This window comes from Fringilla coelebs (assembly GCF_963513975.1).
Source record: "Fringilla coelebs genome assembly, chromosome: 1".
Lineage (NCBI taxonomy): Eukaryota > Metazoa > Chordata > Aves > Passeriformes > Fringillidae > Fringilla > Fringilla coelebs.
The window spans coordinates 89613468-89637163 of NC_140028.1; the positions used below are offsets into that span (position 1 = coordinate 89613468).

A 23696-nucleotide genomic window follows, 5' to 3' on the forward strand; every position below is an offset into this window, starting at 1 on the left:
ACCAGAAGACAGACCCCTCCAGGGCAGCAAGCATTCCCCTTCACACCCCTCCCTGGGGGTGTCTGTCACCTTCAGGCAGAGGCAGGGGAAGACCCAAGGACATTGTCAGGGGCGTGCATCAGTAGGGAAAGGATGCTGTCTTTATCCTGTATCAAAGAGAAGGTTAGTGTGTCATCAGTGTGCTCAATCTTTCTCTCAGAGGCACTTCTGATTTTGATTCCTACTTGATACCATGTCTTCTAGGCAAGCCCCTTGGAGCAAGACCAGGGTAAGGAAATAGAAGAACAGAGTAGAAAATGGCATTGATTGTTTCCTGCTCACTTCCCTGCTGGGTGTTTACACGCTTCTTAGCAGAAAGAGCACTACAGTGTGCTCTGCAAGGTCGAAGATCTTAAGGTCAGATTGCAAAAGGCAACAATTCTCAGCAGCCAGGCTTGAAACCCTTGTTAAAGAACCATGACAGCATCAGGTCAGGATGTTAGTGAATGTTCCAGTTCTGGAGTTTCATAATTGTCCATGGTGAAATGAAGTCTGACCCCAAGACCAGGAAAGATCTTTTCTAGCACGTCAATTTCACTACTCCCTTCTTTTGCAGATGAAAAAGACCCTTTTTGTGGATGAAAGAGCAGCTCAAATTCTGCAGTCAAGCTTGTGCTTCTGCTGAAGTCACAGTAAGAGTGACAGCTGCAGTGATGAATTTCAGTATGAAGATTGTATGAACATCCCCCCCCCATTCCTCAAAGAACTGGCTAATGCTCTCATGCATTGCACACAGCCTTATTTCAGATATCAGGTGGCAACTCCTTTTGGTCATTAGTGGCTTGGACTGACACTGAAATGTTAAGTAGTCCTGAAGATTACAAATCCATCATCAGCTGGATCTGAGCAGCTACTTGACTGCTTCCCAGTTCAATTACTATATGCAAAAAGCTGTCCTGACCTTTAGGTTTTTATTAACATCACTTTGCTCGTAGGAAGGGTTCAAGGACCAAAAAACTGCCAGGTGTGGAAGATTGATTCAGGGATCTCTTGAGGAAGCTCAGTCCACATAAACCCATTAGACCTGATGGGCTGCCAAGGGTGTTGTCATTCTGAGGCTGCTTACTATCATCACTAAAAGGTCATGGAGACTGGGGACGTCTTCTGTAACTGCAGAAAAGCAGATGATGCATCCATCTTCAGAAAAAGGGCATGTAGGACAATCTAGGGAAATACTGAACAATCATGGAACCATCCATGGATCCATGGAGACATCTTGGCAGAAGTTTCCAGGCACAGGAAGGAGAATGTGGTGATTTGGAACAGCCAGCATGAATTTACGGGTAAATCATGCCAGACCAACTTAATTGTTTCTTGTGATGAGGTGACTTCATCTGTCAAAGAGGGGAAAGCAGACAGTGTTGTCTACCTTGAGTTTAGCATGGCTTTCCATGTAGTCTCCCACAGAATCCTTGTATCCAATTTCAAATGGTTAGGCAAAAACCTAACTGAATCATTGGTCAAAAGGGTTTATGCTCTGTCTCCACTGGTTACAGTGGAGTTTTTTCAGCATCTGGCTGGTCTGATACTTTTGTGAATGACTTGGAGGAAGAGATGGGATGCAGTACAGTCAGGTCTTTGGACTGACGATACTTAACGTAGAGTGTACTTGACATGCTAGAGATCAGGCCTGCCATTCAGGGGGATCTATACTTGCCAGAGGACTAGGCCAGCAGGAACATCATGAAGTTTGGTCAGGACAAATAGAGCAGTCCTTACCTCAGGTGGACTAACCCCCACAGCTTGGTTAGGTGCTTTGCTATAAAGGACGTGGGAGGCTTGGGGCAGGCTGCACAGGAGTCAGTGGTAAACTCTGGCAGCAGTGAAAGTGCATCAAACTCTATCAACGGGAGCACAGATGGCAGATTGATTATTCTGTTTTACTCAGCACTTGTTAGACCACAGCTGGCATAGTGGGTCCAGTCTAGAGGCTCCCAGTACATGACAGCTGCTGGCAGAATTGAACAACTCCACTGAAGGGTCAGCAGGATGGCTGGAGGTTGAAGTATGAGAATTGTGAGGAGAGGGTGAGGCATTGGGGTTTGTTCAGCCTATGGAAGAGAACAGCAATTTTCAGTTCCTAAGAGAAGATTACCAAGAAGATAGGGCTGGGCTTTCTGCCAAACAATGAGAGACTAGGGCTGTAACAAGCAGGGGAGGTGCTGGTTAGATAGAAGGGAGGGAAAAAAAAAGACACAACAGGAATTATTAGGTAGTGGAATAGATCCCCACATGGGGATTTTTAAAGACCTGAGTGGACAAAGACATAAAGGACCTCAGACCTTCCAAAGTCCCTTCCATTCTGAATTACTTTATGACAAACCTCAGAATGGATCTTCTCCATCTCCTCAACACCATCTCCTCATGTAATACAGTTCCCATCAATCTGCATATTTGAAGTCAGTGTACATGCTGCTATTCACCCCACAGACCAGGAAAACTATATAAAAGATTTCCCCTCTAGTTTTAACTAAACAAGGTCTAGGACAATTTGGGCAAGAACAACACTAGACAGGATAAGACAACATTTTTTTATTGTTTTAATATGAGTGAATAGATTTAAGAGATCTGAAATGTTGTAAAGCAATATACATACTGAATAAATAATATGCACAGGAGAGTCATGTCTACATTGTAACACTGGCTAGTATTCAGAATACTTCAAATAAATCCAGTGACATTGGATAAAGTCCATAAAAATGCTATCCTGTCTTCCCTTGTATGAAATTGTTCAAGTATAAAAAAATCCAATACAGTGTAAAATATTAAATTCCATTTCGGTCAAGAATAAAAATTGCAAGTATTGTAGTTTCACAGGACAATGTAAAGCAGCATTTTCTAGCAAAGGGAAAAATAGTCAGTCTACATACAGATGAGTGAGAAAACGGCACTAATGTATTTGAGAGGTCTACATGAATAACTAGTAGAGGGAAAAAGTATGAACTAGCAATATTTTATGTAAAAACCTAAAAAAGTGTTAATTTTAAGAGTACCCTCATACAGTGCACATACTGAATTTAAATAAATCCAAGTCAACATCCTTAGTTAATTAGGTTAATATTTAATATGCTACATCTAAGCCTACTAAATAATTTATACCATGAGATGAATACATAATTTTACAGTGTCACATCTAAAGTCGCTTTCTTTAGAGCGCAGCATAGTAAAACTTTCAAAATAAATATTTTTTTTAAATAGCATAACAATTAAGGCACAGTATAAATCACATACCATTAACCCTTCAGGAACTGCAGTCTTGGTAACAAAAAGTTGCCTTGTGTATTGTATGTTTGCTAATAAATACTTTAAATATAATCCTGAAAGAGATATTAAAATTGTACAAATGGTTTCAGAAAAGAAAATTCCCTTAAAACAGTTCTTAAAAGGTTTTAATTCATTAGGCTTCTTCCTGCCTTTATTCACAAGTTACGAATAGATGCAATAAATAGAAAGAGAAGGCTGTTGTAGTAAAGGGCTGATCCTATTTTAGAATCAGAATAGCTGACACCAGCAGTTAAAGTTTCCCAAAAGTGAAACGGGATGGGGCGAGGGATTAGGATGTGACAAGCTCATCACATGAGCACGAGTGATGTGTTCTGTCCAGAACTGTCTGTGTTATTGATTGTCTCTACAGCTGTTGCACCCCTTACTTCCACATCACTTGCTCCATAGTTCCACTCATCCAGAGGACAGAGAAGAAAATAACTTTGGTGCCTGTCCGCCATCTTACTAGCCGGCCATCTTCCTTGGGTTGTTCGGCGCCCGTCAGTGAGACAGTGACAAGGTCCTGTCTCACAAAGACAACTTCTGAAAGCTAGAAAGGACAATCAGTGCTTTAAGCTCGTTTCCTCTTAAATGGATAAAGGTTACATATTGCTGACTCAAGTTTTTTCCCTGGTTCAAACTTTTCAGATACCATTTTCTTACTTATAAAAGGCAGTTTTGCTTCCCTGATACTGTAGAAAGTACATCTTTGCTTTTTTTGGTTCTTTTTTGTTTGTTTGAAAATATGAAGTCCCATTGCTACTCCTGCCACTCTTTCATGACAGTACAGTATTTTCCCCCCATTTTCTTCTGGCTTGATACTTGAAACTAGACATGCCGCACTACCCTCCCCCTCTAACAACAAGATTTGGATGCATACTGTATGAAGACAGTGGAATAAAAATCTTTAGTTTCGCAATAGCATCGCTTTCCTTAAAGCTCCTTAGTTACTACGAATTGTCTCTGTTAACTACTTATACTGGAAGGCCAAGAAGAGGAAGAGAGAGCTCGCGAGCTTCCTTCGGGAGTCCATCTGCTATTGCATGCGGTCTGTCTGCAGCTGTTGGGGCTGGTACTGGCCGAAAGCCGCCGCGGCTGCCGCGGCTGTGCCGGGCGCTGCTGCGGTCAGGGGCTGCTGCACGGCGTAGCCGTAGCCCCCGGCTGCCACGTAGCCGGCGGCGGCAGCCGGCGAGGCGGCGTACGGGTACTGCTCATAGGCGGCCGCCGCCGCCGAGTACTGCGCGTACGCCGCTCCGGTGTAGTCGATGTAGGGCGTGGTGGAAGCAGCGGCCGCTGCGGGCTGCACGTGGGGAATTACCACTCCGGGCTGCACAAAAGCCTGTGGATAGACATAGTGAGCAGGTATCCTGTTGAAAGATGGGAGAGGGAGTTAGAGTTGGTACATGAGGCAGAGCCTAAGTGTCATATCCATACTCCGAACTAAAACAAACTCAATTTAGTTGTTGTTATGTGCATAGGGTTGCCACAATAACTTGACTCAATGGACCAATTATCACTTCACTGGCCCGAAGAGATGCATCGCTCCAAAGCACAGCGTTGTAGCTGAGTTAAGTTTGGGTGTTCACTGTTCCTTGAAGACAATATCTATAAGGCCATTCAAATCTTTAGAAGGACCAGCATTACTGATGTCTGTTTTAAGACAGCTCTGAAGGACTAAGCTTGATTATTCCATCTGGAAAATCGCAGTACTTGTTTTTCAAATCGCCTGTAAGTCATTTTTATTACCCCTCTTCTCTGTTAAATTATTTGACTCTTAGTAAAATTACTTCCTGCCATACTTTTATTATTAGTAACTGAGCAGTTTGACAGCATCACTATAATGAGCTCGACAACAGCCAATAAGGCAACAAAATGATTGAACTCTGACTGTATGTCAAGTCTTCCCAGGGAGGCGTGTTAAGAGCGTATTGTGGCAACCCTACTTAAGTTGCTATGCAGACTCAGCACACATTAATTTCTCTGCAACCTCAGTCACCCTTATTAAAAATAAGAAAAAACCAACACAGGCGACAAAGGAGTTTAAATAGAGTTCACAAGTGTGGTAAACACAGCAAGAATCACACTTTCCAAACGAACGATAGTGCAGCTCACTCCGTCACAAGAGGCCATTGAGGGGAAGCTACATAGATGCTATTAAAATCCATAACAGTGACTCCTAAGTACATGTGCATCACACTTTTATAAAAAGTTCGTAAGGACACAAGAGTCAAACCTGTTTGATTATCAGGTCACTGATGTCCTGTTTTGTGCCAGCTTGTTTATTTCTATGCAAGACATACAGCATAGAGTTTTTTGGGAGGTGGGCATAAGATCAAGTCTAAATAGATCTGGTGCTTAACAAAAGCAAAAAAACCACAAATTTACAGTTTAAGAAAGAACCATTCTGAATAGACGAATAAACACTTTCCCATCTTGTCCTAGTCACATAATTTGCTTTCTTGGCTTGTTTACTTAGCCCTTTAGTAAAAACTGGTCATATCCTTGTCTTAGCACACAAGTGTACATACATGTTAATCTCATGGTTGGATGTTATCATATAATATGATTTTAAAAAAATACTCTGTATAATTCTCATTTTACATTCATTACCCTGTCTTGCATCTGGATTTCCAAAGAGAAGTCCTTCATATATGCAACTCATTCCCAGCCAGTGAATCTCTATACATGCATGAAAAACTTCTTGTACAGATTCACTGCTATTTCATACTGAACTTTCTTCACCTTTATAGACACCTCTAAAGACTGCACCAACCTTTGATCACACTTTAGGCACAGATGATAACTGTTGTAGTATAAAGTGTCCTCTATTCTCCAAATTCAAGATTTCATGGAAAGGGTTTGTTGAGGGATTTTTTGTTTCATTTTTAAAATAGCTTTAAGATGTACTTAAGTGGTCAACAAGGAAACATTTGCAATCAGAGGGGACACTGTCAACTGGAATTATAGCAAAACGTAGTTTAAAATAAGTGATAGACTTTAAAACAGCTTAGTTTTCTTTTCAGAAAAAAAAGAGCTCAGTTGCTTGAATAGGAGTATTAGCAGAGAGAAATGTTCAGTTGCCATGTTTAAGACATGAACACCACAACCATAAAAACCCAACATGTAAATGAAATTAATTTCCTATTGTGGGAAGGGAAAAAAAAAAGAGTGACAAATAGGGAGGGATTGGGAAGGGAAAGAAAACATAAAACCAAACTGTAAGTTGGGTTTTTAACACTCACCTAATTTATGAAGTGATTAGCCAGAAGTGCATTTGAAGCATACTTAAGCTGGCTCTGTGCATTTAAATACACATCATTACCTGAGCTCTCCATATGGATGAGCGTAAGCAAGCATTTTGTACTGGTCACCAACGAAGTACAATTCTAATAAACATTACACCATATTTCTTAAGCATTTAGGGAAAGAAGTATAAAAACAAATCTGAAGTCACAGCCTCTTTTGCATCACGAAGAGTCCATTTAACACCACATCAAAGCAATCTTTACATTCAGCACTTATGGAAGAAACTAATTCTAACAGAAGAGACAGTAAGAAAGCTTATCAGGCTGCTTGTGTTGCCCTGAACTGATGTTACTAAGATTTTCTGAAGACACTTGGACACTCGGCCATATCCTTGAACAAGATAGAAAGATACATGTGCTTCTACTTAAACTCTTGTGACTTGGTTTGTTTAAGCCAAGAAACTAACAGGTGGTGAAGTTATGAAACATTATCTGTTTGCCACATCTTACCCTACAATAAACATAAACCCTGTGCAGGCTCCTCTCCACCATGCCATTTAACACATGATGATTGACAGCATAAGCTGCAGTGGGGCTATTTTTGATCATCTGTCATGCTACAACTGTTTTCAGTCAAGTAAAATGGCTTTATATGGCCAAAGTAAATTTCTACCTACTGCAGAGGCCAGGACACGAAGATCTCAGCCATTCAGAACCCAATTGTTTTTCATGCTCTGCCAGGTCAAAAGCTGAAAAAGCAATTCCCAGTTACACTAGAAATCCTTAGTATCCCTAATTTTAAATAAAAGCTGCTGCTTTACTTTTCAGAGTGATAGTGTGAGAAATTGACAGGATTTAAGCACTCTTTCCTGGCAGTAGTTTTTATTTTGGAACGTGTATTTACTGTTTTATGCTTTTGCAATAAAGGAAAATAGAAGCCGTATTTAACTTTAGCAATAACTGTAGCTCTGAGATACTCAAAATTCAATGACCTACATCCCTGCCACGTGCCTTAAGACTTTCTTTGTTGTTATAACAAAAGATTTAAAGACCTCAAAAATAATCCTATAGGCAACAATAAAGTGAATGATAATTTCAAAAGAAAGAAGACTTTTGAGACTAATGCAGAGAGCTGCGGCATATAGAAATTCAGCAGGAGTAGTGCATCTTTAACTCTCAGCATTACATTCTCAAAAAACTAGATATTTAACTTTAAACAAAATGTTTTGCTTTGACCCTTGCATGGCATTGTTTGCTTTTGTAAGCATAGTTAAAGAGTAGATTTTCACCAATGAGCAGCTCTCCTTTTAAGAGAAATAGGTTGCATAAACATTAAACATACAAGACCCTTAGTATGTTTTCTTTTATCTGATAACCACTAAGAGGACGTAACAGCGGGCTAACTTCTGACTGTTCCAGCTTCATTCCCTCTTTTCAGACTATCTGTAGTCTAATATTATAAAGGTCTTTTGATCAAAAACTCAAGAGGGGGCTTTTCCTTCTCTCTTAAGAAAGGCAGATTTACCTAAATCTTGGAAGATATCAAACATGTCGTATCAGCTAACCATTCGATAATGGGCTTAATAACTTTGGATTTAACTCTGGTCTTACTGAAAACAGTGGGTATGTTTTCATTTTGATATAAGTACAGGTTTTAGACAGAAAATAAAAAATCTCCACACCAGTTATGTCCTTCAGCAATACCTCTGAATAACCCTGAATTTTCCCACCAATAATAAAGTAAAAATTACATCAGCAAAATAAGAAAAGTTATCTTGGGAAGGAAAGTCATCTTCCCCCTCCATAAATTCCTGTTGAATTCAGAGATAATTTTTTAATAAACAATCCTGAAAACAAAGCTGTATAAATAACCAATCCTGTGATCAAACACCTTTTTATGAAACACACCAACAGTAAGAGAAGAAATGTTGTTCTGCAGCACTGAATAAAAAAAATACCTTGCATTTTAAATGCATCATGCGTTGAAGCTAATCTAGTTTCTGTCTCCCTCCACCACAAAAGTGTTGTACTTAAGTCAGAATATTGAACTTCTGCATCTTCTCAGTAAAAGTAATGTAACATAATCAAATTATTTTAAGTTTATTATTTGATAGATGTGAAACCTTATGTTGTGGATGCCCTGTCTCTGAAAGTGTTCAAGGCCAGGCTGCATGGAGCTCTGAGCAACACATTCTAGGGAAAGTTGTCCTTGTCCATGGCAGGGGTTGGAACAACATGATCTGTAAGGTCCCTTCCAACCGAAGCTATTCTATGATTCTGTGATTCTAAAACACAGCTAACCGTACCAAAATATGGCAGCACCTCACTAATTTGCACTCTTAGGGAAAAAACCCAAAACTCAACCACAAAGCATCTGAAGCTTTTGTGTATGGATTAGCTGAGTATTGGCACTGAATCACCACTACAGGCTGTTTCACACAGCATATTAGGGAAGTGTACTTCCAAAGTGCTACTGCACAGGAAGAAAAAAGGCTTTAGGGTGACCATGTATTTCAATGCAAACCACACAGCAAAAGTGAACTGTTCACCAGAAGATGATTCAAATAAGCTATGAAACATCCCCTCTTACTGTCAATGAAGTGAATGAACATGTTCATTCATCCTAATGAATGCTGTTCTCCTTAATCTGAACTACACACTTTACATAAAGGTACGGGTCACTGGAAATTTTGAGGAGGAAGAAGGATTGGTAATCTCTGTTGTTTACACATAGTAAAAGAAATGCAACAGCCAAGGATGAATGAAAAATTACCAATTTCATATATACGTGACTCTGTGACCAACATTCTTTCAGATTTATGTGCAATGCATTAGAAATCCAACCTTATTCAGCTTGCTGGAAGGATTTCCCTGACTTAAACATGGTTTATGTCATCTATTCTTGGCTTTGGATAAGGAAAGCAAGAAAGACTCCTACATTTGAGTCCTTTAAGCAAGGGACTTCCACAGATCCTCCTTTTCTGTTGTGCTCAGCAAATACTCAGTCTCTTCACAGCTGATCCCCGTACAATTCAGTAGTTCCCTTTTCAACAAGTGTTTTAACAGCTCTGGAGAAGAGGTGTTCTACCTCCTGTCTACCTTAGAACAGGAATCATAAACTGATCACTGCATACACACTGTCATCTCACACTTCAAAAAAGCAAGCAAAATACAGTAGAGGATAATCATAACAAGGTAAAAAAAAAAACCAAAAAATTTTTACAGCCTCCCCACTCTCAGAAGAATCAACATGCTCTTTTAAAATTACACGAAGTTTCCAGGAAAAACTTTTTCCTGTGGTTTTCAGGATAGAAACTATTTTTTCCTTCCATTCTGACAAATCATATTGCGGAGACGCTGTTGTTGCTTAATAAGTATGATATTCTAAAGCCATTCTAACCAAATAAACAAAATACATTTGTGACACATTTTCCCTACTTTATTGTTAGCTTATGCATTAATTAGCAAAATGCATTATTTCGCAATGAGTTTCTCAGTCACTGTGCATTAGTGAAGTGACAGTGAGGAAAGCTTAAAGCAGACTTCACCTTCTCATGATATGCCTATAAAAAGCAGGAGTTAGATCCACTTAGGAATAGTTTATACTCAAATTCAGGAGAAATGCACTACATATTAAAGACAGATTGAAGAAAAAAAACCCCTCAAATTAGAAAGCCCAAATGGACGCACATCGTTAATAAGGAGCTCCACACCCTTCCCAAGAACAAACCTCCCAAAAATTATGAACATGCAAGCAATATGTTGATTTACTTAAAAATCAAGAAGTCACACAATTTAGCACTCACTACAAAATATGGTTAAAAAAGTCACAGGCTACAGCTTGAAAGCAAGGAACAAAAAAAAGGCCCTTTGCTCCCCATGGCAAAGTCACTCCTCAACAACAAAACCAAAATTAAAAAAGATCCCCCCAAAAAACTTTCACTACAGCTCTTTCAATTAAATAAAAGCACACAGTTTAGCTATCAACACCACTTCATTACTGTAATAAATAAAAAAAAAAGCACACGGAGGTCTATTGACTAGATGAAAAAACATACATGCATCGTTAATCACCATTTTAGCTTGTTTGTGTTTGAGTCTACTGGTTACAGAGTTTAATTCCAAACAGAACTATTCCACCTCTTATCATCATATCCTTCTGATCAGTTATCTTAACTGTAAACGATCCCTGTCAGATTAGAAAGAGATAAATAACATTGAGTCAAGCTGAAAAAAGAGAAATGGGGCACAGCAATCTTGCATCAAGTCATACCTCCTTGTTTTATCATAGGGTCATGTGGGACTGGACTGCTTAGTCGGAAGGGCCACGTCCCACACAACTTGACTCAGCTGCGGCATTTAGAACATGACCGACAAGGTGAGCGCATTTATGAGTATACATTTATAAATCTGAGAGCTTCAGCATTGCTGGCCAGCTTTAAGGATGCTACTGCAAGAGGCCTTCAATGATCATACTTTTTCTTTCTTTTTTTTAAAAGATTTTTTTTCCTCCCCTGTTTGAGGTCCCATTGAGACTTACCCGAAAGGCCTCTGTATGAGAGCTGGATGAAGCTGCTGGACACCAAAGGCAAAACCTACCAACAAAAACACATCACATTCTCTGTATGGGTGTTTTTTTGGCCACTTATTTATTCTATATATACACACACACACAAAAAAAAAAAAAAAAGCAGAGTAAGAGCCTTTACTAACACCCTGCAGTAACAACAGCTGAAAGGCTGTACTACCAAAAATTAGAAAGCAAAATATATCACTCCATACACACACACACAGAGAACCTAAACCAGTAAAGCACACGCTTTCCTAGAGATGTTTAGGAAAAAAACTTTTTCTAAACAAGTACAGGGTTTTCATTCACATTTTACCTGGTGCTCCATTTGGATCCCTAACTTTAGCATCTGAATGACTGTATGGTACTTTCCATTCATCAGTTTATTTGTGTCATTTCTACAAACTTAAAATTTATGTCACCCCTACTCATCAGGGCTTAGCACAGGGGGTCAAATCCCAACTTCATTTCTTTATCCAGACACCCTAGCATAAACCCTGTCTTTCCTTGGTGGGTACTTCATTACTCACACAAGTGTGGATCAGGCTAAACACGGGGGAATTCAGAATGACCTCCTTTAGAGCACAAATGCGCACACACTCTACGCTCCTCTCACTCTTGCTGCAAAGCAGCAGTCTGGGAAGTGGCTAGGACATCAGACTGTCTTAGATGTGGTCATAGGAAAAGCCATTTCATTTTAAAATCTGCATAATAGGTCCCATTTGCTTGAGAAGTTTGTATTAAGATATTGTTTGCGTTAATAAGACCGCACACATTGGAAGCGATTCACTCCTAGGCCAATCTTACCCTGCAACGATACTGTAAATGGTCAGCGCCACCACATTCCCAGCAGCAGGAATAACCAATGAAGTGTTTGAGCTGTGGAAGTCTTCCTGGGGAACTCCAGATATTTTATCTCTGATTGCTTTTGTTTTTTAAATAAGGCACATGTGCAAAATAGCCAGAAAATTACTACATGCTGCATTTAAACATCAAAACCAAAGCACGCCCAACTGTGTGCGTACTTCAGGAAGGTGGAGGGCAGCACTACCTTTTTTTGAAGTTTTACTCTCTTCAGAAACCTGAGGTACGGAGAGAAAAGGCATTCAGAGCTGCTTCCTCACCTGGCTGCATTATCCGCGGCTTGGCACCCAGGTACGCCAGGTTCACGTTGGCTTTCCTGCCATCGATGATGGGGTTGGGGTCCTTACAAGCCCTTTCAGCAGCAGCTCTGTCAGCCATGGTGACCTTAACGGGCGATGCCGCGCATTAGATCCCTTTCCGCGGGGAAGGAGAAGCCTCCCGCCCACAGCAGCGACCCGGCCGTACCCAAGGGCGGCGCCGAGGGGCCCCCGGCCAGACCCCGGCCCCGGCCCGCCCGCCGAGCGGAGCGGGGCGCCGGGAGCCGCGGCGGGCGCAGGGCGGAGGGCGCGGGCCGAGCTCGGCCGCCGGCAGATAAACCCCGCAGCGGCCGTATCAGCGAGCAACAGGCGCGCCGGCGGTGTGCGAGGAATTGGGCAATTCCCCCCCTCAATCTCCTTATTCAGTAATCCCCCCCCCCCCGCCTCTATCCAAACTCCCCAGCAGGGAGAGAGAAAAATAAAAGGGAAAAAAAAAAAAAAAAAAAAGCGAGAGAAAAGCAAAAAGCCGGACGCTCGGTAGCCCCTCCCGGCCCCCAAGCTCTCACAGCGGCCCCCGCGGAAGTTTCCCCGCGATGCCCGCCCGCAGCCGCCCACCGCCCTGCCCCGCGCCCCGGCACTTACAAAGCCGTATCCCCGGGACTTGCCCGTCTGCCGGTCGGTGATGACCACCGCCTCCTCGATGTCCCCGAAGACCTCGAAGTACTTGCGCAGGCTGGAGTCGGTGGTGTGGTAGGGCAAGCCCCCGACGAAGATCTTGGTGTAAGTGGTGTCCTTCTGCGTCGTGTGCATCTTCAGCCCGGCCCTGCGCGCCGCGCCGCGATCTGCACCCACGCGTGGCCGCCGGGGCGTGCGGGTCCTGGGCGGCGAGACCCGCTTCCAGACTCAGCCCCGCTCCTTTTTTCCTTTTAATTTTTTTCTCTCTCCTCTGTTCCCCCGCCCCCCGTTTTCCCCCCGCCACCCAGCTACAATGCAATTCCCTTCTGCCTTTGCAGCCCCAGCTTCCTCCTCCTTCAAGAGCGGAGCCTCGCAGCCTCGGGCGGTTTTGAGGTAGGTACCGGCAAAAGGAGGAGGGGAGGCCGGGCAGCAGCCAGCCTGGCGGCCGTAGTGCTGGAAACGAGCAGAAACAGCAGCTGGAAGAGGAGTGCACGGCCTGGGCTCTAACAACTGAGTGGCCTCCCCCCTAAAAGCCACCGGGTCGGTCACTCTCGGTTCCTCCTCCTCCTCCTCGCAGGGGCGGGGACGGCGGCGGGGCGGACCCCGCGCTCGGCCGCGGCGCGGCCGGGGCTGACACACAGCTGTTGGCAACAGCTGGATGCCCCCCGTGCGGCGGCAGCCGGGCTTCGGGGCCGCCAGGCGAAGGGGCGGCCTCAGGGGTGCCCCTCGGGGACGCCCGGTGCCCTTCGAGGCAGGTTTGCTGCAAACAGCAAGTGCTAGGAGACAGGGTCCGGTGGGGTCGGTGGTGCCCGGCCGGCCAGAGAGCCCGCGGGCACAGCCGGCTCACTGGCTGCTGGCGGTCCTCAAATGCTTCGATCCCTCCCCAAAGGCTTGTGGTCAAACCTCTGCAACCTTCACTTACTGCTCTCTCCAGGCTAGGAGGACTACGGTGCTGCAAAACATCCATTTTTATTGTGGTGGTGCTGGTGGTTGTGGTTCTTGCTGTTCATTTGGTCACAAGATGAAAAAAAATGGTAAAGCCGTTTCTCTTGTTTTTCTCTTCTCTTGCTGCCTCTGCCCAATGCTGGGACTGGGAAGGATGAAGAGAAACATAAAGAAAGGAATGTCTGTGTGACATGAAGAGACAGAGGACTGTGGGAGCTGGGGGGAAGGGAGACTCACAGGGAGACCGGAAGGATGGGAGGAAGGTTAAAGATTGGGGAAAACAGATGTGCATATGCGTATAGACTTCTAAACCATTCTCTTGCAGTCCCAACGTCTTGATAAGTACTGTGTGTCTCTTTTTCACCTTTCACCTTCTTCTGTCTGCTAGGCTTTTCCCTATTAAGACTCTCATGCTTAGAAAAATGAGCAGTGCATCATTTGCAGGACAGACTTTCACAAAGTTCTTCAGCCCCTCTGGTACCAAACATTAATGATAATGAGAGCGCTTAGTCCTAAACTCAGGCCCTGTTTGCCCATATCTAACCTCAGCTCCATTTGATTTTGTCATCAGTAGATTTCCTAGTTCTAATGGCCTATACCTATAGCAATCCTAAGCCATGTTGTCACTAAACCCTACTTGACCCTTCAGACCATCCAGATTAAATTTGGTTTAACATGTTAAGGCTAACTCAAGTGAAATCTAGCAGCACCCGCAGGATGAGACATAAATGTTGCTTTTGAAGTGAAATTATGACAAGCCCTTAACGTTCACCTGAATTCGGTTAGGTCAGCTAACTCTGTCCCCAAATGTCTTCCAGCTTGACTCTGCTGTTGGTCTGGAACATTTTGTTAAACCTGACACTCCAGCCACTTCTGTTCCGAGGGCTAATCGTAACTTTAAACTCTAGCCCAGTGACCTGAACTTAAATAGTAGCCCAGCTAAGGGTGTCAGTGCTCAATGGAGCCCTGCAGCACACAGCCCACTTTGTAGTGCATTTAACTTCTCAGACCCCTGTGGATCTAGAAGATGAACTTCTAAAAAGTTCATCTGAAACCAAATGCAGTCCTCCCCATCATGTTTCCTTTCCCTTGCTGTGCTCAGCACTCCTGAGTGTCTTGTGGTATCTGCACAAAGGGTGAATTAGCCTGGCTTTCCAGTCATTGCACAAACTCCTGTATTAAGGCCAGAAAAGTAACATTTGGCTGTTCCAGAAATACTTGCAGATGTATTTAGGAGTTCACCTTTTTCAGCCCAAGTGGAAGACTGATGACATTGACAAACCCAAATCTAGCTTTTTGGTCTAGCAGCAACAGCAGGTCTTCCAGGATTCAGAAAAAATCCTGGTCTTTTTTTTCAGAAAAAAACCCCTAACTTTACGCACCTATGTCTCAATAAAAGACAAACTTTTTGCATTTAGGTAGGGTTCATCATGCAGCCCTTGTTTGTACTGCTAATTCAAAATATCTGCAGTTCAGTTTTTGACCTACTCTGACAGGCTAACACATCCTCTTCTGTAAAACCAGAAGTGAAGCTGGCCATTAACAGATCAAAATCTATCCTCTAAGCTATGCTACAACAGTCCTACTACTATATTAGCACTCTCATTTTAAGATGGCAGTCCCAATAAAATTCAGGAATAAATACAGCTCTCTAGCCCATTCATTCCTATAACTGAACTGTATCACTAACACCATCACAGGAAAACAACCCCTACTATTGGAGTATAAGTCCTCAAAACTCAGTTTTACCTTACATCCCTTCTAGCATCACACCTTTTTCTGCTTTTGTGGTCCTGACAGAATCTGGGGTATGATTTTCCAGCCTTAGGATTCCTAGGAATCCTTACCTAAATCCCAGAGAAGTGATACCTCATCATTTGCAACTTCCTCTAGTCCATTCAGTCCACTGTCAACACAAGCCTTTATTTTTTTATGGCATAACCTGTGAAAAACAGGCCTCCAGCTCTTGGATGCATGATCTTATGACCTAACTTTGGCTGATAGGATTCTACTAGCACCAAGCTATCTACTTCTTCAGCAGCCCTCAGGAATAAAAATATTTTCCAACCATATCTCAGTCTTAATCATCACTTTAGGTTTACCCAAAGACAAAGGTGACCTCTATCATATGGAAATTAATACAAGACCATTTGAACACTTCAGTGATCAGGAATATATTGTATGCTTCTCTTCTATACCATATGTTAACTCCAGATTTTGGGCTAGTCTTAGCCCAAAGGAGGTTACCATGTACAGCCTAGGAAGGGAGTTCTTTCTGATTCACCCATTGTGAAAATGTTCTGCATTGATTGGGGCTTGTGTCTTTGTGCTAGGGCTAAGTTTCTCCAAAGCCTGAAGACTGAGGATTATCTACAGAACCTGTAGGTCTCACAGAAAACTGATGAATCTGGATGAATTCAGATGAGGATTAGCCTGGAGTTAGCTTGAGTTGATGGGACAGTGTTTACCTGGCTATGCCGGTGTCTGGCTAAGTTTGCAGTCAGACTAATGGATTTTAAGATTTAAAGGCATGAACTGTACAACATTTATTGTACTGAAGGGAAGTCCGTGGACAAACTTCACCAGTGTCATTTTCCCAGTTGCTTAAGATAATATGTATTTTGGTGTATTTTGGTGTTTTGAGATGGATCAGCTGATACTAATTGCTAGGCATCTGGTTGTGGCTTCGAAATGCAAGTGTAGCAGAAAGACTTGTATTCCTATATGCTGCAAATTTTGCAGGAATGATGCCACTGGTGAAAGTGGGGCAGTTTGGGCAAGAAGTGAGAACATGTGGAAGAGAAGTGTCTAGGTAGAGCATTCCTGGGAGAGATGTGAAACTGAGGTTCCTAAACACATGGAAATTTGGAAATTGAACCAGGGTCATCCATGTTTTGGTAAGTACCACAAACAGTAGATCACTGTAAAAGAGCAGGATTGTTCCTGTTGGCAGCTATTTCGGCCTTTTCAGGATCTCAGTTTTAAATCAAAGTAGAACATAGGCACCCAGCTCCTGCTGCAGTCTTTTATATCACTGGGAATCTCTCCTAGGTATTGTTGCTGAAGGGTAGTGTAGCTGCCAATTACCTTCTATGTAATTTTAATGGTTTTAAAATATATATCTGAAGCTATAAATGAGAAAGTGATCTAGTGTTTCATTTGGAACCCAGTAACACGGCTTAATGGGAGGAAACCCCAAAAGCATTCAGTCACAATTAATTGGTTTTACTCAGAGATTTTGTGTTTTTGCTGTCGAGGTAGGATAGAATAGACAGCTTTCCAGTTTACCAAATGTTGCCACTCAGTGGTATCAGCGTAACTGTAATATCATGCTTTTTATTTATTTATGAACACCATATGCCTGTCATGTTGGAAACCAATGGATGTTGTGTGTTCATTCATTAGGTTTCTGGAAGCAACAAAGACCCGTGATTATATTGCACACCAGTCATTCTTGCTGGTGCTTTATTTCAGTAAGTAATAGTGGTCTGCAGAACATTCACTGCACCATCAATTAAATGTGGCTGGAATTTCTATATACATATACATATACTCACATGCACATTTTATTTGCTAACACTATTATTAGAATGCCTGGGGCCTAAACCACCATGATTTGTTATGCAGGGCTGAAAATAAAAGTAATCCTTTCTCTGTTAACCTAGTAAGACTATCAGTTTGGTCAGTGAGACATTTCTGCTGAAGTTCCATAATGCCATAGCTCTGTGAAAGCATTCGGCTAATAACATTAGGCACAGCTTTGTCTGCTAATCTATGCACTTCCACCAACCACGTCCCATTACAGAGAAGAGCAGAATGTCTAACCTCTGCTCTGCTCAGTGTGTGCTACATGGGTGATAGTTTGACTTTGTTGAGGGAAGCATAAAGTAAGTAGTAAACTCACGTTCCAACACATCACAGTGAGAGAAACTTGGAAATATCATCATCTTCTCACTCTTCTTGCTGATCTACAATCTTTATCTCAGATAAGTTCTTGAATTGTGAATTTCTGCTAAAAGTTTCCTAACTGGGGAAGCTTTCACCACCTTTCTCCCAATAGTGTCCCCATTATAACAGATTTCATAATAGGATTCTTTTTTCCCCCGAAACCTATTAATATTGCCATATTCCAAAGTCCCTTTTGTTACAGTATCTGAGCTCTAAACTACATGAACTTCAACTATGAAAATATCCTTATTTCCAATTAAATCACCAAATGTCAACCACCAGGTGTAGTTTCTGATGGGAATATTTTTCCCTTTAAAGGGCAGTGGAAGAGGTGACACAGAATTTCAGTGATCCAGCAAACAAAATTCAAAGCTTGTGGAACTGTAGATTTAAGACACATTGTCTATCTGTAGGAAAATAATAGGCATGTCAAGGGAAGCAGGGGTGAATGATGAGTGAAGCCAGAGGTTGATGGCATCCATAAAAGTTACAATGCATGTCATGTTGGTTGGGGAACATAAGGAAAAGGTATGTTAGGAAAAAAAAAACCCAAGGGAAAGGGTTTATGAATACCAGGTCATGGGTGCTATACTGAACAAGTGCTGGCCAGTGCTAGAACAGTTCAGAAAGTAAACTGAAGCTGGTTCCTGGTGTGAACTGAAGTTGTCCTATGACACTGTAACAGAGGGAGCACCTATACCAGAGGCTGAACCTGCAAAATCACAGAGATCTCACACCCACCATGTGACACAGTCAGGGTTAGAAAAATGATTCTTAATGTTGACAAAAAGCAAGGGAGTTGTGTCAGGGAAGCAATGAATTGGGATTTGCAGACTAGCTAAAACTTAGAAATTGGAGTGTGAAACACCTGAGTCTCTTGTTTACCTGTCCTGATCACAGGCAACTAAGAGACAGACATTTGACAAATCTGCAAAATCTCATTGGTGTTCTGTGTGGCGTGATAGCTGAATGACTGCCTGCTAAGCACACTCCTGTGCATCTTTAAAATGTTGTACACCCACCCCATGGTGGGTGGTGCCCAGTGGGAAAACCAGTGCTTGGACCTGTCTGCTGAGCCATATACACATAGCCTGGACTGATAAAACACAAAACTCATTACTTGCTTGTATTTTGTATGCAAAACAAGAAGTTTGGTACAAAGAATACTGTTGAGAAAAAATTTTCAATCACTCTAAACTGGTGAAGCACTACTAAAAGCAAAGAAATTAAAGCAAATTTCATCAGGTTGCATCTGACCTGCAGTCAAATAAGGGGGAAAAAAAGAGAAACAAATATGGGGATGCTGGTGAAAGACAGCCACTAAACCCTCGCCAGTTATTATTACAAGGGATTAAACTGGCAGTCGACAAGCCATATGCCAGACATCAGCCTCATAGAACTCTGCACATCTCTTAGCAGAAGTAGGTTAGTAGAAATGAAATGTGGATACATGGATAGAAATGCAGAGAAGAGCTCATTCAAACGTGCTTCAGCCCCTTAGTCCTTAGTGAGAAACTGATGAAATGAATGCCGTAGTACTGCAGCTCTGGATTCAGGAATAGCCGTGTCAGTGGCCTCGTGCACTTTCAGCCCTCCAGAGGAGTGACTTGCGCTTTCCTGTCAGAGAGCTGGAAGGTTATAATTTATGGCCACAAATGACCACATCCTCATTTGTCAAGTTCAACCCAACCTTTTTTTTTTTTTTTTAAGGACTTAGTTTTTCTTAGTATTGCTTGTACTTTCTTAGTATTGCTTGTACTGGGGAAACTGAGTTTGCAAGAAAATTTGCTTTCACCTCACTGCTGAAGCAATTAAAGTAGAGTCCAAAATGTTCCCTTGACTACTTTTTCATTAAGAGGAAAAGAGAGGTTTCAGTGTTCTTCAGCACTCACCCAGGGATGTCTGCTAATCATAGCATGAGCAAAGAAGAGAGAGAACTGCTCCAGAGAACTGTCCTCTCCTTTGGAGGTATCTGGGGCACAAAGACATGTAGAGGAAATGCAGATGAATTAGGTTGTGCTCCATCTTCTTCTCACAGCATCTTTGGCTAGGGATGTGGAGGAGTTCTTTATGTTGTGACTTGGACAATCAGACTAAAGCTTGAGACTTGCTTTGCAAGTGCTGAAGAGAGGATTTAGGAGGGAAGATGGACTTTAGCTGGAGGTCATCCCATTTATGCACTGTTGTCTCTCTGGATAGACAATGTATTGCCAGTCTCACCCATCCTGTGCTCAGGAGTTGTGCTGTAGGAGAAAGTAGCTTGTTTACTAGCTCAACCATGTTTTCTGATCCAAAGATATCATGTTGCTGTCAAGTATTTTTAGTCTGTGCTTCTTACTATCCAGTTTACTTTGCAGTCTTGGTTTCTTCAACTAAAAATAGCTGCAATATAACAATAGATTTTAGGTGGTTCCACTTGTTGGATTTGATGTGATTTGTTAAAAAAAATAGCAGCATGTGATGGCTGTTCAGTGTCTTCACTCCAGAAGGACCTTGGAGAGATTTACTACCCTGCGCTGTCTCACCACCTGCTGCCGTGGTACAGCCAGCGCTCCTCTGTAACACAGCGTTCCTCTTCTTCAAGGACTGTCAGACCACATTATCTTTGCTGCTTCAGAGATTTTTTTTTTTTTCCTGTCTGTTTTCTTTCTTTGGTAGGTAGAAATGAGGTAAGTTAGAATTTGGCCCAAACACTAAAGTGGAATAACCCTCCATCTGCAAAAGATCGTGGAGGCTTTCTTCACACCCTGCCAAAAGGTCAGGATCTCTGTAGTACGATCCCCTTGGTAAGGTGACACCTGCAGGTATACAGCACTGCTCTGGTCTTCCTGTGATATCCAAGCAGAAGTGACTCAGAAGGGAGGAGCTCTGCCTGCACTGAGTCACCACTGCTTTCTACATTTACCCCGCAAATTTGAAAGTCAAATTCTGTCAAAAATTTACCTGTAAGTTTAACCTGTAAGATTCCAGCCCCAAGGGTTACAGCTTCAGAACTATGCAGCAGGTTGTTTTTTTTATTGCTTTGTTTTGCAGAATAAATGGAAGTTTGAGCATGTTACTGCTTGAGTAGCGGGAGTTTCATCAGTGTAGCATCTACATACTTATTGCTGCAACCCAGTAAGGTAATGTGAGGTTTCTAAGCATTCTTACAGCCTTTATTGTCCTCAGTTGGAAAAGGCATGACTTTTGCCTTTAAAAAGAAGTAAAAAAACCCAACCAACCAAACTCAGGCTTTGTCATGAGAATAAAAATAGTACTGTTTGGCTGGTTTGTCATGTTTGTCCCTTAGTCTTAAGTTTCACAGTTCATATAAGGTGTGAGGTTATGAAGTAGGACACAGAAAGCATGTTGTGCTCTGATGCCTTCATTTTCACCTCTAGAAAGGACCTGTGCTGAGAAAATACAACTGTGAGTGTGTTAACAGTGCTGTAGAAAAGACACTACATTGTCCTTTGGTAAGCCATGTACAAGAATCAAACTGGATTTAATTCTACCAAAGAATTATTGTGGCTTTGAAAAATGGACCAGGCAACATGAAACAATTAAAATTTCATATTAGTTGTATATAAAAATCAGATATAGTGCTTGGATTTTTAAGACATGGAAGGTAGACTGTATTTTGAGACCTAAGATAAGCATCTTGCCTACCCAATTAGCATTTGTCAAAGTCTGTTAATTTTCACCGAGGTTTATTAATTCGTTTAAAAATTAGAGTCTGAGCAATAATTTTCCTGAGATTTGCTCAATTTACCAAGATCTGTAATGAAGTATGAGGTGACACAAAGAGATCAGCCCCCTTGCTGACTTGATCCTGCACATTGTCTTTTCACTGGGAGCTGCAAGTATGTGCTGTGCACTATGTCCTTAGGCAATTTGTGGAAAGGTAAGGATATTGCATCTGCTGCAGGCAAGTGCAGGGGACCTCAGTGGATCAGTGCAAAACTGACTTGCTGTCTGATCTGTACCTATTCTACCATTTGAATAAGGCTGGACTAGGCAGGATTGCCTCATTTCAAAGCACAACAGTCGTTTAGGGGTGTAAAACGCAATATCATTAAATCAGGATTAGAAGAAACTGCATTTCTGCACATTGATTTTACTATACTGGCTTGCTTTCTGCTCTCATACACAGAATGTCACACATTCCATATGAAAAGCAGGTATATTCAATTAAATAATGAGACACCAACATCTTCATATTAAAGCATATTTTTTTTAACCTCCTTGGGAAAATTCTTGGTCATTTCAGTCTATCAGCTATTTCCTTGGTACTTATTTTTCTCTTTTCATCTTTGAAACTCAATAAGGAAATAAAATACCAACATAAATAAATGAAGAAGAGGGTTTCTCAACACCAATAAGCTAGACAAAAGAAACAGAACACTAGAGAATGTTTATTTATTCATGACATCTTCATGAATGCCATACTTTGGAGGGAATGGGAGATTTTTGTTCATGTTTGACTCTCAAGCGTGTTAACAGGTTTTATTAAAATTGGATGGGTGGGGGGAAGGCAGCTGGCTTGAAAAAAATAGAGACCCTAAATGCAACCAGATGAGAAGTTCATGAGAAATACTAGTGAGTAAGAAGGGTAATTTAAATTTGACATTATATGCAGGGGATGGGAAAATATTTTTGTAATCTTGTTTAAATGGAGGAAATCTTTGTGAAAGGATGCATAGTTGTGTACTAGAAATACAGTTTGTTCTGGAGGATTTGTTCCGTTCTCCTCCCTCTTCTGTAAAGGCATCCTTTGTAAGTTTACTAGTTTTGTCTGTGCTGTCATCCTAATAGGCATCTTCTGAAACATGTGAAAAGACCCTAGAAAATAATAGCATTCCTTTTAATGAGTTCAGTACATGCACAAGAGTTTTCAAGATCTCAGAGTATCTCTGTGGTTGAGATCCACACAGCCTGTCTCCCTTTGTGACTGTTTTGAGTTAGTGTGTAGACAGGGAGTTCTGGCTTGGGGATTCTCTGTACTGCTGTGACCCTGGATGCATCATGAAAACAGTCATAAAAGTGAAATTCAGGAATTATGTAACAGTTTTCTCATCTCACTGACTAAGAATTGACAGCAAAGTATGAGAAGATAGAAGCAGGGAAAAACAAACCCCTGGACTGGCAAGGGTATAAATAAAAATTTCAGATCAGTCCCCAACACGTGACATTTCTCAGAGCCCTGACTTTGCAATATATTGTGTAACTTCTCTTACCACAGCAGCTTAGGGACTCAGGTGGTGTCCAGCAACCTTAAAGTCTACATGTAGCAAAACCCTGCTGCGCCTCAGATCAGATCAAGGGAAACAGTCACAAGAGTCTGTGTGCTGTTTGTATGGTCTATCTAATGTCATTTCAAGTTATCTGATAGCAGCTCTTAAAATGCTGGCAGTTTCCATGCTGTTTAGGCAAATGAGGCTTAGAAGAATTAACATCATATATATATAGTCAGTGAAACAATACAAAGCAATATGTGGGATTTTCATTAAGTGGGTTTTTTTTGTAAATATTTTTCTGTCCTCAGGATTCCTTTGCATTTATTTACATTTACATTATTCTTTTTGAAACAGCATGTGCATTAGAAAACAAATGTCAGATAACCCTGCATTGCAGCTGTCACCCCATTGACAAACAGCCACGCTGAGGGTGGGGGTACTCTCTCACTGCAAGCATAAAGGACCTCAGATTTTATGAATCCCTCACCTATGCTCAGGGGGACATGAAGACATTCTTTAATATAAGACAAGTCTAATAGCATTTAATTTTACTTGGAATATTTGCTTTAAGACACTGTATGCGTAAAGAAGATAAATATTATGCCAAAAAATCCATCTGCATATTCCCAGAGCAACCTGGCCTAATGCGCTGGTTCTGCTGCTGTGGGTGCTG

At 41.8% G+C, this 23696-nt stretch overlaps 1 protein-coding gene across 2 annotated transcripts; it reads right to left on the reverse strand.

Annotated features, from left to right (window-relative positions):
* Positions 1-2563: 2563 nt before the first annotated feature.
* Positions 2564-13306, reverse strand: RBM24 (RNA binding motif protein 24). 2 transcript variants are annotated; one of them, XM_084224140.1, is made up of 5 exons: positions 12882-13306; positions 12243-12366; positions 11089-11143; positions 5537-5588; positions 4379-4670 (listed from the first exon to the last, which is right to left on the reverse strand). In XM_084224140.1, exons 1-5 carry the CDS (start codon positions 13047-13049, stop codon positions 4515-4517), a joined length of 555 nt encoding a protein of 184 aa, XP_084080266.1. In that variant the 5' UTR covers positions 13050-13306; the 3' UTR covers positions 4379-4514. The 2 variants fall into 2 exon arrangements, with proteins under 2 accessions (XP_084080265.1, XP_084080266.1); XM_084224139.1 differs by lacking the exon at positions 5537-5588 and having other exon boundaries at positions 2564-4670.
* Between the last annotated feature and the right edge of the window lie 10390 nt (positions 13307-23696).